Source organism: Cetorhinus maximus, chromosome 8, assembly GCF_964194155.1.
Source record: "Cetorhinus maximus chromosome 8, sCetMax3.hap1.1, whole genome shotgun sequence".
NCBI lineage: Eukaryota > Metazoa > Chordata > Chondrichthyes > Lamniformes > Cetorhinidae > Cetorhinus > Cetorhinus maximus.
This window is the reverse complement of record NC_135886.1, coordinates 41,332,490-41,345,464: the sequence shown is the minus strand read 5'-3', so window position 1 is coordinate 41,345,464 and position 12,975 is coordinate 41,332,490. Positions and strand designations below refer to the sequence as shown.

The 12,975-nt window shown below is 39.9% G+C and overlaps 1 protein-coding gene across 1 annotated transcript in view; it reads right to left on the bottom strand.

The window, feature by feature from the left end:
- Positions 1-3,104: 3,104 nt before the first annotated feature.
- The window catches only part of fance (FA complementation group E), a 29,274-nt gene continuing 19,403 nt past the window's right edge, over positions 3,105-12,975 (bottom strand). The window contains exons 6-11 of the mRNA XM_078546723.1: positions 12,386-12,529; positions 11,615-11,738; positions 10,495-10,570; positions 8,758-8,824; positions 7,517-7,642; positions 3,105-3,403 (exon numbers count right to left, since the gene is read on the bottom strand). Coding sequence (XP_078402849.1) covers positions 3,299-3,403; positions 7,517-7,642; positions 8,758-8,824; positions 10,495-10,570; positions 11,615-11,738; positions 12,386-12,529 — 642 coding nt within the window. The 3' untranslated portion in view covers positions 3,105-3,298. The remainder of the gene's footprint in view (positions 3,404-7,516; positions 7,643-8,757; positions 8,825-10,494; positions 10,571-11,614; positions 11,739-12,385; positions 12,530-12,975) is intronic.

Below are 12,975 nucleotides of genomic sequence, written 5' to 3'. Positions count from 1 at the left end.
AAACTACCTATTTCTACATCTAAAACGTCACCAGACTCTGACTCTATCTCAGACCATCTGCTGCTGAAACTTGTCATTTGTACCTTTTTTTGAGCCTTCAGCTACTGAACACTTAGGCTCTGGAATTCCCTACCTAAATCCCAGTGTTCTCTACCTCCTTCTAAAACACTCCTTAAAACTTGCATCTTTGACCAAGGTTTTGGCTGTCTTTCTGAATGTCCTCCGTCTGGCTTGCTGTGACATTTTGTTTTATGCTTCTACGAAGTGTCTTTGAATGTCTTACTATGTTAAAGATACAATTGAAATGCTAGTTGCTGTTGCCTCTAGGCTATTCCAGTGCTTTTCTGGCCTGGCCACCTTCTACTTTACAAACTTGTGATCCAGTGCTGCTGCTGTGCCTTTTTTAACTCTCACCAATTCTCATGCTTGCTGATCTGTAATGGCTCCTTCTGCAAATGCCTCAATTTAAGTTACAGATCCCTCCCATGACCCCTCCTGTAAGCTGTTGCAGCCCTCCATACCTTTTTTGAGACCTGTCTTCCTCCAATTCTGGTATTGTGTCCCAAATTTTAATCATAGCACCAAAGGTTTCAAATGCCTAGCCCCAAAGTCCTGGGGTTCCCTCTCTCCCACCCCCAAACCTTTTGGTGCCTCTGCTCTTTAAGATGCACCTAAAAGCTTTGTCATCTGTCCTGTAACTGCTTTTGTTGCTTGCTGTTAGCACCACAAAATCTTTAATGTATTTCAGTGCTACTGTTACTATGGAGCATTTCTCCTGCCTGTTGCGGGGGGTTGGAAAATCAGATGAAGGGGGATTTTTAAATATCACCCACGTACAGGCACTGAAGTTGTGGAATGTGCAGAAGTCCACCTTAGCAGCAACATCAAACTTTTTCCTTTGCTGGCATCAGTATCACCTGTCATGGATTCCATGCTGCAGCAACCCCAAAAGCAGGAATAATCTCTGCTTCCGATGCTTTCTCTTCCACACGAGCATGAGTTGTTGGTTGGTAATTGGAGCATTTATTGTCTCTCCTTAGATGCCCTTGAGTAAGTGATGTAAACCACTACTTCAGGCCATGTGGCGAAGGCATTCCTGCAATGTTGGGGCTTCTAAGATTTTTGAGCCCAGCAAAAATGGTGTATGTATTGCTGGGGGCAAAAAACCAAACATGCTGGTGAAGCTTTTCATCTTGTGGGCCTGACTGACTATCTTAAATTGGTTAAGTGAAATTCTTGGCAGGATCAGGATTGTTTAGTAATACTATGCTCAGTTTTGCACTAGTGGGTTGAGTACAGTCAGTACTTTGCCATTTGCAAACAGACAAAGGGATGTGCTGTTTGATAATCCACTAGATGTCAGGATGTACAACCTACATACTTGGCATCACACCAGCACTGAAATTCATATACTACCAATACTCATTTGTGTAATAGGTAGCATGTCTTTTTGGCTTGACAGCTGCATCTTTCTTTGCCTATTGCTCAGTTTTTTGGGGGAGGTGATGGTGTAGTGGTACTGTTGCTGGACTAGTGACCCAGAGTAACACATGGCACCCAGGTTTGAATCCCACCATGGCAGATGGAAATTGAAAGTCTAATGATGACCATGAAACCACTGTCAATTGTTGTAAAAGGTGGTGTTGAATATTGAATTCAACAACTTTAGATCTTAAACTCCCCCTCCCCGTTTCTTCCCCCTCCCTTTTTTTTTTCAATTTATAGATTCTTTTCCCACCTATTTCCATTATTTTTAAATCTACAACTAATACCTTGTTATTCTTTCCACCCCACCCCCACTAGAGCTGTACCTTGAGTATCCTGCCATCCATTCTTAATTAGCACTTTTCTTAGATAATATCACCACCTTCAACACCTCTTTGATCCTTTTGTCTGACATCTTTTGATTATCTGCTCCTATCACTGCTTGCTTGTCCCCACAACCACCCCACCCCTACCTTAAACCAGTTTATATTTCACCTCTCTCCTAACTATACTTCAGTTCTGTTGAAGGGTCATGTTGGACTCAAAACGTCAACTCTTTTCTTCTCCACTGATGCTGCCAGACCTGCTGAGTTTTTCCAGGTAATTCTGTTTTTGTCGTAGATAGGTTCTTGTTAGGCAAGGGAATCAAAGGTTATCGGGCTTAGATGGGAATGTGGAAATCGAAACATAAACAGATCAGCCATGATCTAATTGAATGGCAGAGCAGGCTCAAGGGGTCGAATGGTCTACTCCTGTTCCTATTTTTTGTGTAACTAAAAATGTTTTAATGTCACTCAACTTTAGTTAGACTGGATCATTTCAGCCTAGGTGTTTGCCACTTTTTGATGAGTCACACTAACCCTGAGGAAATTACAGTAGACAAATGGAGAACCCCTGCAGAAACTCAGCCCTTAGATAAGAGTCAAAGCCTACAGCATCCATCCTACACACCTATACATGACCTATATTTTAGTCCTAGATTATACTGAGCACAATGTAAATGCCAATTCTCCATGAATTAAAAAAAAAGCCAAAACAAAATGAATCGATGTTCACCTACTCAGTGCCTTTCTTTCATCCATTTTAGTAATTCTCTTAAGTGGAATTTGAGGGCTGATATTAAGAGAAGTCTTCCACTTGTGGCGAATTTGATTAAACTGCGCACGTTCTTAAACTTCATGGAGATTAGGAACAAAATCTTGTTTTTGGAAGGTTATTGGTGCAGCACAAATCATCTATTAACTTTTCGTGATTTCAAACTGCCGCTGCCTAACGGGTTAACAGCTATTATACTAATAGCTAATGTACATAATCAGTGATGTTAGATCATGTGTAGAACTCAGAAGGAGCCTCATGCTTATCTGTCCCCGTGCATAGTTAATCAACGTTTGGAAGTTCCCGGAAAACTTGTTCCCATTAGTCTCTGTCAAACACACCCTGGGCCTGTTTCTGATATTACTTCAGTCTTCAAAATTACTCATTTACTGTGCAATCCAACAATGGAATGTACATTTCCAGGCCAATGTCAGAAAACATATGAATCTGCAGCATCCTTGAATGGTGAAAGGGTGTTACTGCAGCCATGTCATGGAATAGTGAAGTGACATACACAACAAATTCATTATACTGTACTGTATATTTTTATATACATAAACATAGTATATAGTGTCCTTTATCCTGACATATGGTCTTTTCCCATTCCAATTCTTGCTATGGATCTGAAGAAGCATGTACTCCAACCAAACTGGATGTATGATAAATACAGTGTCACAATTCCTCTCCCTGTCCCACCGTTGCTTCCTCGAAAAACACTTCACGTTGTAACGATGTGCTTTAGTGCTGCCTGCATTGACTTCTTCAGAAATGTCTTGTGTAGTGCTAAGGCACAGGACAGTACGTTTTTGTGCGCAGTTGTTATCTAGAAAAAGTAACAACAACAAAAAAAATGCTTCAGAGTCATTTCTTTGATTGGTTTCCTATTAGCTTTAGAAAAGGAGAGAAACTATGCGATGGCTCTCTCGATAGTGATGGGGCTGGAGGCTTTCTCAGCCTGTCCTCAGCTGGCTGGTACATTTTCTAACTGGAGTCACTGGATAATAATTAGAAGGGAGGGCCACATACTAGAAATGCAGTTCCTGTATCAATTCTGTGAAAAGAACAAATCAAGCTGCAGCAGTCAGCCAGACTGAGTCTAAAGTAAAATATGTTTGGCCAATATCATTCAAATTCTTCAAAGGAGAAAGAGCACAGGCTAGAATTGCTGAAAGTGTGAGAGATCAACACTGAAGCATGTTTCCCTTCAACTATATTTCTTAAGATCATAAGGAATAGGAGTAGACCAATCGGCCCTGTATATGCTCCGCTATGCAATGCGATCATGACTTCTACCTCATGCTCCACTTTCCCACCCATTCCTGATCTCCCCTGATGCCTAGAAAAACCAGGAATCTACTTCAGTCATAAATATACTTATTAATGGGGCATCCACAAATCTATGGGGTAAGCAATTCTAAAGATTCAAAACCCTCGGGTGAAGAATTCTCATCTCAGCCCTAATTGATTAGCCCCTTATGCATGACATCATTGTTTTTTTTGAAATCCAAGTATACTATATCTACTGGATCTCTTTTATCTACTCGACCACCTTTCTCTCTTCATACAGGGTCGTTGGTGTCCGAGGGCTGCTAATCATGGCTCTCCACACATCTCTATGCCATAATATGACAATGGATCAAGTAGAAGAGGCAGTCCCAAGAGCTACCTCAGCCAGTATGGGCAATGAACCCATGTCAGCAGTGTTGTTAAGCATCATGCTCTAGCAAACTTAGCTAACTGGCTCCACCCTACTAGTTACGCTCTGACAAAAACTTAATACATTTATCAAACACAATTTCCCTTTCATAAAAGCGCACAGACTCTGTCTGGTCATTATGGAACAAATCTTCTCGTCTCCAGAACACTGGAGGCGGGACATACATCATGGGATGTGCGTCAGGACCCTGCAGAAGAACCCTGACACGATATGTGGGAATTGTCTGGGAAGTCTGAACTTTCGGTGGGCTGATGCCCTGCTGCCCAGGACCCTCTGCGCTCGCCTCCAACCCTGAGTTCAGGGAGGAGCCTTGGGCCAGATATGTGGGACTTACCTGCATGTTTTCCCTGGAAATGTCAAGACACTTTAAAACCTAGTCTGACAACTGGGTAACTCCACATCTGGCCCCTGACCTGACTGAGTGACCACTCAGCTAACCCTTCCTGACCCATCCAACCTGCTTCCCCAACCCAACTCAACTACCTCCCGACTGAACCACCGCCCCCATGCCCCGACCCAACCACACTGCACCCCCTGACTCCGCTATCTCCCAACCTAACTACCCATGTCATCCACTCACTCACCCACCTATCCATTCATTCATTCAACCACTCACCTACCCACTCATGCACACTTGTTCATTAAAATACTTGGACCTTTAAAAATTTAATTGAATATGGCAGCTAGTGCTGTAAAAAGTGGGCGTTGCCCTCTCTTTCCCCAACTCTACTATGCTCGCTGGACAGTTTTAGTTGGGATTGAAAGATCCCGGAGGAAATGGGCAGTAGCGTTGCGTTGGTAAACATTGTGCAAGCAGTGGCAATGCACCCGGCACTGCTGCTTGAGCGGAAGATCTGGCCAATATGATTGTCTAAGTGCATTGTTAAGACTTCCTTGATTCCAGCATTTTCCTGATGACAGATGTCAGGCTAACTGGCCTACTGTTCCTTATTTTCCCTCTTCTCTCCTCTCCTGAATAGTGGTGTTACATCTGCTAACTATCATTCTGCTGGGACTGTTCTAGAATCTCAGGAATTTGGGAAAATCATAACCAATGTATCCAGTATCTCTGCAACCACCTCTTTTAGAACCTTAGGAATGTTGGCCATCAGGTCAGGGGATTTGTCAGTTATTAATACCTTAAGTTTCCCTAATACTTGTTCTCTGCTGATGTAAGAATGAGGAACTTAAAGTAATTAGTTAGTCCTTTGGTTACCCTCAGTTTCTGCGATATAATTTGTGTCTTTTACTGTGAAAACAGAAAAAATATTTGTTCAATGTCACTGCCACTTACTTCCTCACTCCCCATGATAATTTCTTCTGCCTCTGCCTTTATAGACCAACATCTACTTTAGCTACTCTCCTTTTTATATAAAAATTCTTACTCTGTTTTTATATTTTTTAGCTAGTTTACTCTCATTATATTTTTTCCATTTATATAACCTTTTGACTCCCCTATGTTGGTTTCTAAAGCTCTCTCAATCGTCAGGCTGACTACTATTCTTCACAACATTATAAGCCTTTTCTTTTAATCTAATGCTGTCCTTAACTTCCCTAGTAAGTCACAGATGGATCTCCCTTGCTGAGATTTTTTTTTTTTGTTGAGCATTTGGAATCGTTTAATTGCTTCCCACAGTTTATTTTATCACCACAGATTTTTGTCGATTTACTCAATCAACATTAGCCAGCTATCCTTTTGTATCTGTGCTTTAAGTTGAAATTTCTTGCTTTGGACCAATGTGTGTTGCTCTCAAACTTAACATGGAATTCAATTGCAACATGATCACTTTTCCCAGAGGATCTTTTGTTTTGAGATTATGAATTAACCCTGCCTCATTACACAATACTAATTCTAAAACAGCTTTATCCTTAGTTGGTTCCACCAGGCATTGTTCCAGAAAACTGTTGTCAAAGCATTCTACAAACTCATCTTCCAGACTACATTTGCCAATCTGATTTGTTATTTTCTTAATGTTATAAATGTGCAGTTAGTGTTTCTTAATCACTCTTCAGACCAGCCTTTTTTATGGTGGAACTGACGGTTAGTATCTGCTTGGAAACAAGTGCCCACCACTTAAAAGGTTTACAACAGATTACATATTAGCCAAACATAATAATTACTTGACCATTTGTACTAACATCATTTAAAAAGTTACCAGTTATAAAGTCGTAAATGCTCTGTTTAATTTGGGCAGAAATGGCTCTGCTTACTCACCTGTGATGTTGTCTGAGTGAAGTCTACATGAAAAACTAAGGAATGTTTTCTTAAAAGTTTATTTAACTAAAATATCATGTATAATAATCCTAGAAGCCGAACTGGAGTGCCCTAATCCTGTGTTTGGGTTGCTTAAATGGTTGTCCTGTTCCTCCAGTTTTTTGATAACTGCAGCCAGGATAAGATTGGAGCTTTGGGATGTTTGTTCAGGTCTAGGATCTGACCGTAAGGAAGTGCATTCAGGGAGCATCTCCTTTAATCCTCCAAGCATTTTCAAAAAAAACCCCAAAAAATTATACCGCAACAAAGATTAGTAAAGCACTCAGCCTGCACAATTACCTGATCTTGAGTACTTTGATTCCAGGCCTACAAAGTTAATGTTTCATTCCACAACAATGAGACCACTGAATTGTAGTATTAAATTAATACATTACGTTAAACACAGGAATCTGAATTAGTTGATGGTGCAGAATTGAGGGAAAATGTCCAGAATGGTAGGTTTAGTTCAGTCACAAAGATATGTCTCCACCCTCACTGATGTTCTGGTTTTGGGCATCAGCTACATTATCCAGTGGTCTCAGCATTGCCATTGTGTATCTCCAAAGCTAAAAAGGAAATGGCAGAAAAGCTAATGCAATCAATCACCAAATTCAAAAACATTTCAATTTTGAATGGGATTTGTGCTGCCCATCTCAGCTGGTAATGAATAGGCAACCCTATGACCTGCATTACTAAGGTGCCAACAGCAGAACATGTTGGTGCACATTTTCACTTTTTTTGCAGTTTATTCCATTATGTCCATGTTTAGATGGATAGACATATTATTGCCACCTCCCCCACCACTTCACTCCTGGCAGGAAGGCTTTGAGGGGAAAGAGGGGTGATCCAGCTGACTGTTGCATTCCCACGCCCCCTACTCCCACCACCACCCCACCGCCCCCACAAATCTTGAAAAATAAGATATAAGCCAAAGTTTTTCCTCAAAACTCAGTTGTAATACTCACATAGATCTGGTACTTTGTGAGTGCAGCCAGGACCACTTTGGCATATTTCATAGATTTGTTGAAAATTCCTGCATGCTGGCTGAGCTTTTGAACAAACTGCTCAAATAGTTCAGATGTTACTTCCACCTATTAAGGAAAATAGAATGATAGCTGTTCAAATAGCAACTAATTCCTGGCTCCTCTTTCAACCAACATGAAAACAAATTATCTGGTCATTTATTTGTATGCTGTACTTGAGATTTTGCAACTGTCGGTTGCTGCATTGTTACATAACAGTGACTACACTTCAAAAAAAAGTAACCTCTTATCTATAAAGTAATTTAGAACACCCTCATGAAAATATAAGCGGTTTCATAAACTTTATTCCTGTAAGTGATGAGTCAGTTCAGAAGGGGCAATACTGGATTTTAAATCCACATAGTGAATAGTGCACAAATTCCTATCAAGATTGCGGTTTCCTTTTCTTGAAATATTTTTTGACCACCAGACAGTCTTTGTACTGCTCGGTTATAAAGGTAAGAATATTCAAAATTGGTGATGCCTATTATCAATGAAAAGGGTCGCAGAGCCTGGAAGCAAGATGTAAGCAGGACTTGGGAGGTAAGCCTGCAATAGCTGACAAGCAGGAGAGCATTATACTAAGTATACATATTACACAAAAAGGAACACATATATACACAATAGTAATTCAGAATATTTTATCTACTATTATAATTTATCCAGCCATGGGAAAAAGCAGGCCCATTAACTAAGATGGTATATACATGGGATCAGTTCCAGTCAGGATTGTCAACTAAAACTGACATAATTCTGAAAGTGTTTGGTTACTCTGAAATGAATGGGAAGTAGTTTTAAACTTGGTATTGATTTCCACGCCCCACCCTCAATCATGTTTTGCTGGGGTACAATTAAACTGTGCCAGCAGCTGCTTGTTATAGCACTGAGCTAGTTATGAATTTGAAGTGGAGCCTAATCTTTATATACTTAATAGCTTTTATTTACAGAGATCGAAAAAAGTTTGTCTGCTTCTATGTATGAATGAGTCCCACCTTAATACAGTTAAACAGTCAATTAATATACAATTAGCACCTGGTGCAAATCACATGGATGGTATTTTATATGTTGTCACGTTAGCTATTTATTTCCATGTCACCAGATTATTTTGCTGTTATAAATAGTTGCTCAATTAAACTACACACTGTGTCATATGGTATCTCCAACTTGCAGTTACTATTACTCACCCTCCTCTCAAGCAGCGTATGGACCACAGAAAGTATTTCTTCACTCCACATGATGGACAAGATGTGCCTGTAAGTATATCACAAAAATTAGCATGAAGAACCAGCACACTTTAAAAAAATCCCAATAGATGATCCTCTTTCATCCTCGTAGTTCAATCTTTTCAATTCTCCCCATTTTTGTGCCCTCAGTAGAACCTTGCACAGGCTACATTTTTCTATCTGTGCCAACCATTACATGTATTCCCTTCAACTTTCACTACCTCATAAAAAAGGGAGATGAACTTGACCGAAGGCATGTGTCTGCCACTATGGCAACCGTTCACTAAAAGTTGTACAATGTACATTTCTGAGATTTCTTCTCCACCAATTTACATGCCAGTTTTGTTCAGCGCTTAGCCTCTGTGGGTTCAAGACCCACTAGGATTTGAACACAATGTAGGCTGACACTTCAGTGCTGCATTGTTGGAGGTCCCAGCCTTTGGCTGAGATAGTAAACAAAATGCTGTCTGCCTGTTTAGATGGATGTAAAAGATCTTTTACATGGTTCTTTTTCAAAGCCCTGGCCTAGCACTTATTCTTCAACCAAAAACAGATTAACTGGTCATTCATCTCAATGATGTTGGTGCAGCTTTACGGTTTGCAAAGTGGCTTCCAAAACAAGTGACTACGCTTCAAAAATTTTACAGTGTGCTCAATTTATCAATTGATCTGGATTGAATCAGAGCTAACTACAAATGAGTGGAAGTTGCAAAGTTCTGGTTTAAAATCATATTTCTCCGAATTTAATCCCGAGAACATTGTCCTGTGCTGAAAGTTGAGAAGATTTCTCATTGGCAGCAGAGCTTTTTCAAATAGTGGAATGTCCCCAAACCTGAAACCACAGCAGGGCAAAATAGTCAATTCTTAATTTTATTTCTTTCGGTTTCCACAAAAGTTCTTATTTCTTTCCTCCCTCAAAACTGATTAAAGGAGTGTAAAATCCCAGACCACGTTTTGTTGAAAATACTCCCCCTTTCCATGAAAGTGAATGATACGTGCATCTTAAATTTATTTTTCAAGCATCAATGTTGAGGTTACTGTAAAGAGCTTCAGAAAGGGCCCAGGCCTCTGTAGTAGTTGGCCAACATGCAATAGCTGTGCTGCAAACCGGCCTGATCTCAAAAGCACCCTGCAGCCTGTGCAGAGAGAAGAAAAGGATTGCAGTTCCATAATGGCCCAATGGCCCTTCTGCACATTGTTTGCAATGGAGTTGCTACAGGGATACTTAAGCTCTAGATGAACTCCAACCAACAAAGCAGTCCAGCAGACACATTAATTATCAACATACTAAATAGTGCCTTTAACAGACTAAAACATCCCAAGGCACTTCACAGGAGAATTATAAAACGAAGTATCAACCGAGTCACAAAAGAAGATATTAGGTCGGATGACCAGAAGCTTGGTCAAAGAGGCAGGTTTTAAGGAGTGTCTTGAAGGAGGAAAGTGAGGTAGCAAGATGGAGAAGCGCAGGAATGATATGCTAGAGTTTAGGGTCTAGGCAACTGAAGGCACGGCCACCAGTGGTGAAGCAATTAAAATCGAGGATCCTCAAGAGAATGTTGGCTTTTAAAAAATGTGAAGGATTTTGTTTTTCCATTTAACTATATGCATGGATACTTTCAAATATGTTCTCCTGAGAGAGGGATATACAAGATATACACGCAATGTAAACTTGAATTATCAATAGAATAACTCAACTCAAAAGTCACTGTTAGATGCTCTTGTTCAAGGCAGTCTTCTGTAAGTCTGCAAATCAGTTCCACTTGAATATTTCCTGTAAAGAATCCAGAAACATGAAACTGCAAGCAAAAGCATTTAACAATTACTGTCTATTTCAGCAAAATCTGATTATACAGAACAAAACTTAGTTATTAATGAGATGATCAAGACTGAAATATGTCATAATGCACTTGTTGTAATGTGGAAAGACACAGGTATATGTCCAGAACCGGGCTCTTAACCTCAGTTAGACAGTCAGTGTAGCTTCAGAAAGGAGGCTTCAGAGAGAGATGAAGAAAGATTCCACAATGGGGACAGTGGTACTCTGATTGTTAACTGTGGTGACATTACACCACCTAACTGTTTATATAAGAACAGAATCATTGAGGAGGATGTCACTTCAGCAGATTTCACATTTGTAACTAGTGACATAGATAATTTTAGAGATTACAACTTCACAATCATATTAGATTATGCGAATTCAAAGATAACAGTGGCAGCCTGGTGACACAAATTGGGTTTCTTTCAGAAGATAATATTTTGGGATACAGTACATGAGTAACCTGAGACAAGATGTATAATAACGTAGCATGCTCTCTATAGCAAGAACAGATGATCTGGGACCTATGGTCCCCAAAGCTTTGTACTGTTGTGGGTTTACAGTTGCCTCATGTGTCTAGGTCTGTTGGAGACTAATTAATAAAAGATTGATTGCTATTAGTCAATAACTTGTATTGTTACATCATATGATTACCAGGGTGGCAGAAGATGAAACAGATGGACCGTGGTCATATTTCATCCAGCAATTCCTATGTACTGCTTCAGTGCCTTGTTCCACCATACCCATAATTTTGCACACTGCAAGATGCAGATCACTACAGTGATAAACTAGCTAGCCTTCCGGAATGAAAATTTGATGGTAAGTATCAGTTTAATGCTCAGTTAAAAAGAGGCAAGGGAAAAAAAAGAGTAAAATAATTTATGCACAGATCACCAGTTCATGTCTGGCTATAGTTAGGACTGCTTTAGTCATTCTTAGTCAAACAGTGATAACAGTTGTTATCGGTACATTTCTGTAGTTTTTAAAATCTGACCATACCTTTGTCTGGAGCCTGAAGGAGTGGCTGGATCAGAGCACTGCAGGATGGACGAGCATATTTCTTGCAAAATGAAGTGATGGCAGCCATTAGAAAGCGTGAGGCAGGCTCTGTCAATGAGAGTACCTATAAATATACACAATCCACTTATTTATTTAAGGAACCATTATGGTTCATTTAAACAATATCTTTATCATCTGAGCCAACAGGAGAGCTACACATTATTTATATCAGCACATATATACACAAAGACAAAGCTTCCTTTGCATGGGGACCTAATTGGAATTTAGTCTAAGGCAATTCAACATTCAAATGATGCAGCGCTCCAATCTTACTGTGAAGCATCCTTAAATATATAAATTGTACTGACACAGGTAGGACAAATCGAATATTAAAAATAGTATCAACATGACCCCACCCCTCATCACAGAGAAGCTGGAACATAGTGAAAACTTCTTTGGAACCACTTTTCCCCTGGCCCCTAATTCTCTCTCTCCATTTTCAGGATTTCCTGCTGGGATTAACACAGCGCCTGCAATATAGCCACCTATATTTGGGTAAGCATGGTGCAATGCCAAACAAATAATAGAATCATGTTATCTAACATTTGTCATTTGTGCCATAGCAATCTCTGGTGTCCAATGTTGTGTTTGGTGACAGAGGAGCCCAGTCAGATTTCAGTGGCTGAAAAGGCTGTGCAATCAAAATGGAGGAGCTGGAAAAGAAAAAAAAACAGCGATTGCAAATTGTAGTTCCACACAGTCCCATCATACCCTCGTCAAGAAGAGGTTCCGAGCGAGCACAGCCGCATTACTGTAACTGAGATCAGATGACAAGGAGATCAGTCTGTTGCAGGCCAGGGGCAGGAGGTGCTCTGGGAGTTCGGACAGCCGCAATAACAAACAGAGTTTCTCCAGCTACAAGAAATGCAATGTGCAAATTAATTACCGAAAACCTTATGAACAAAACTAAAAATTTACAGACTCAATGCTGGAAGGATATGTGGATTACACTTTTTTACTTTGCCAAACAGATGCTGTAATCTGGAAATTCTGCTAATATGCTCAGTCAAACTAAGGCTGCGCTATCGCAATTCTGAAACTAATCGTGCATTTTCCATTATTCTATTGACTTGTTTATACAGAAGTGATAAAAGTGGCATAATATAGTAAAATGCATCTTCCTCAGCTCTTGGCAATTCTGATGCAAGTTAAAAGTTGAATGGCATCCCTACCGATGCTTTACTTTATTCATTTTGATAAGCAATACCTGAGAACTTTAAATTGAGTTGGTTTGTGTAAGACATTTTCAGATTCAAATTAATTATTCACAATAGATTAATTATCACAATATACCAGGTGGA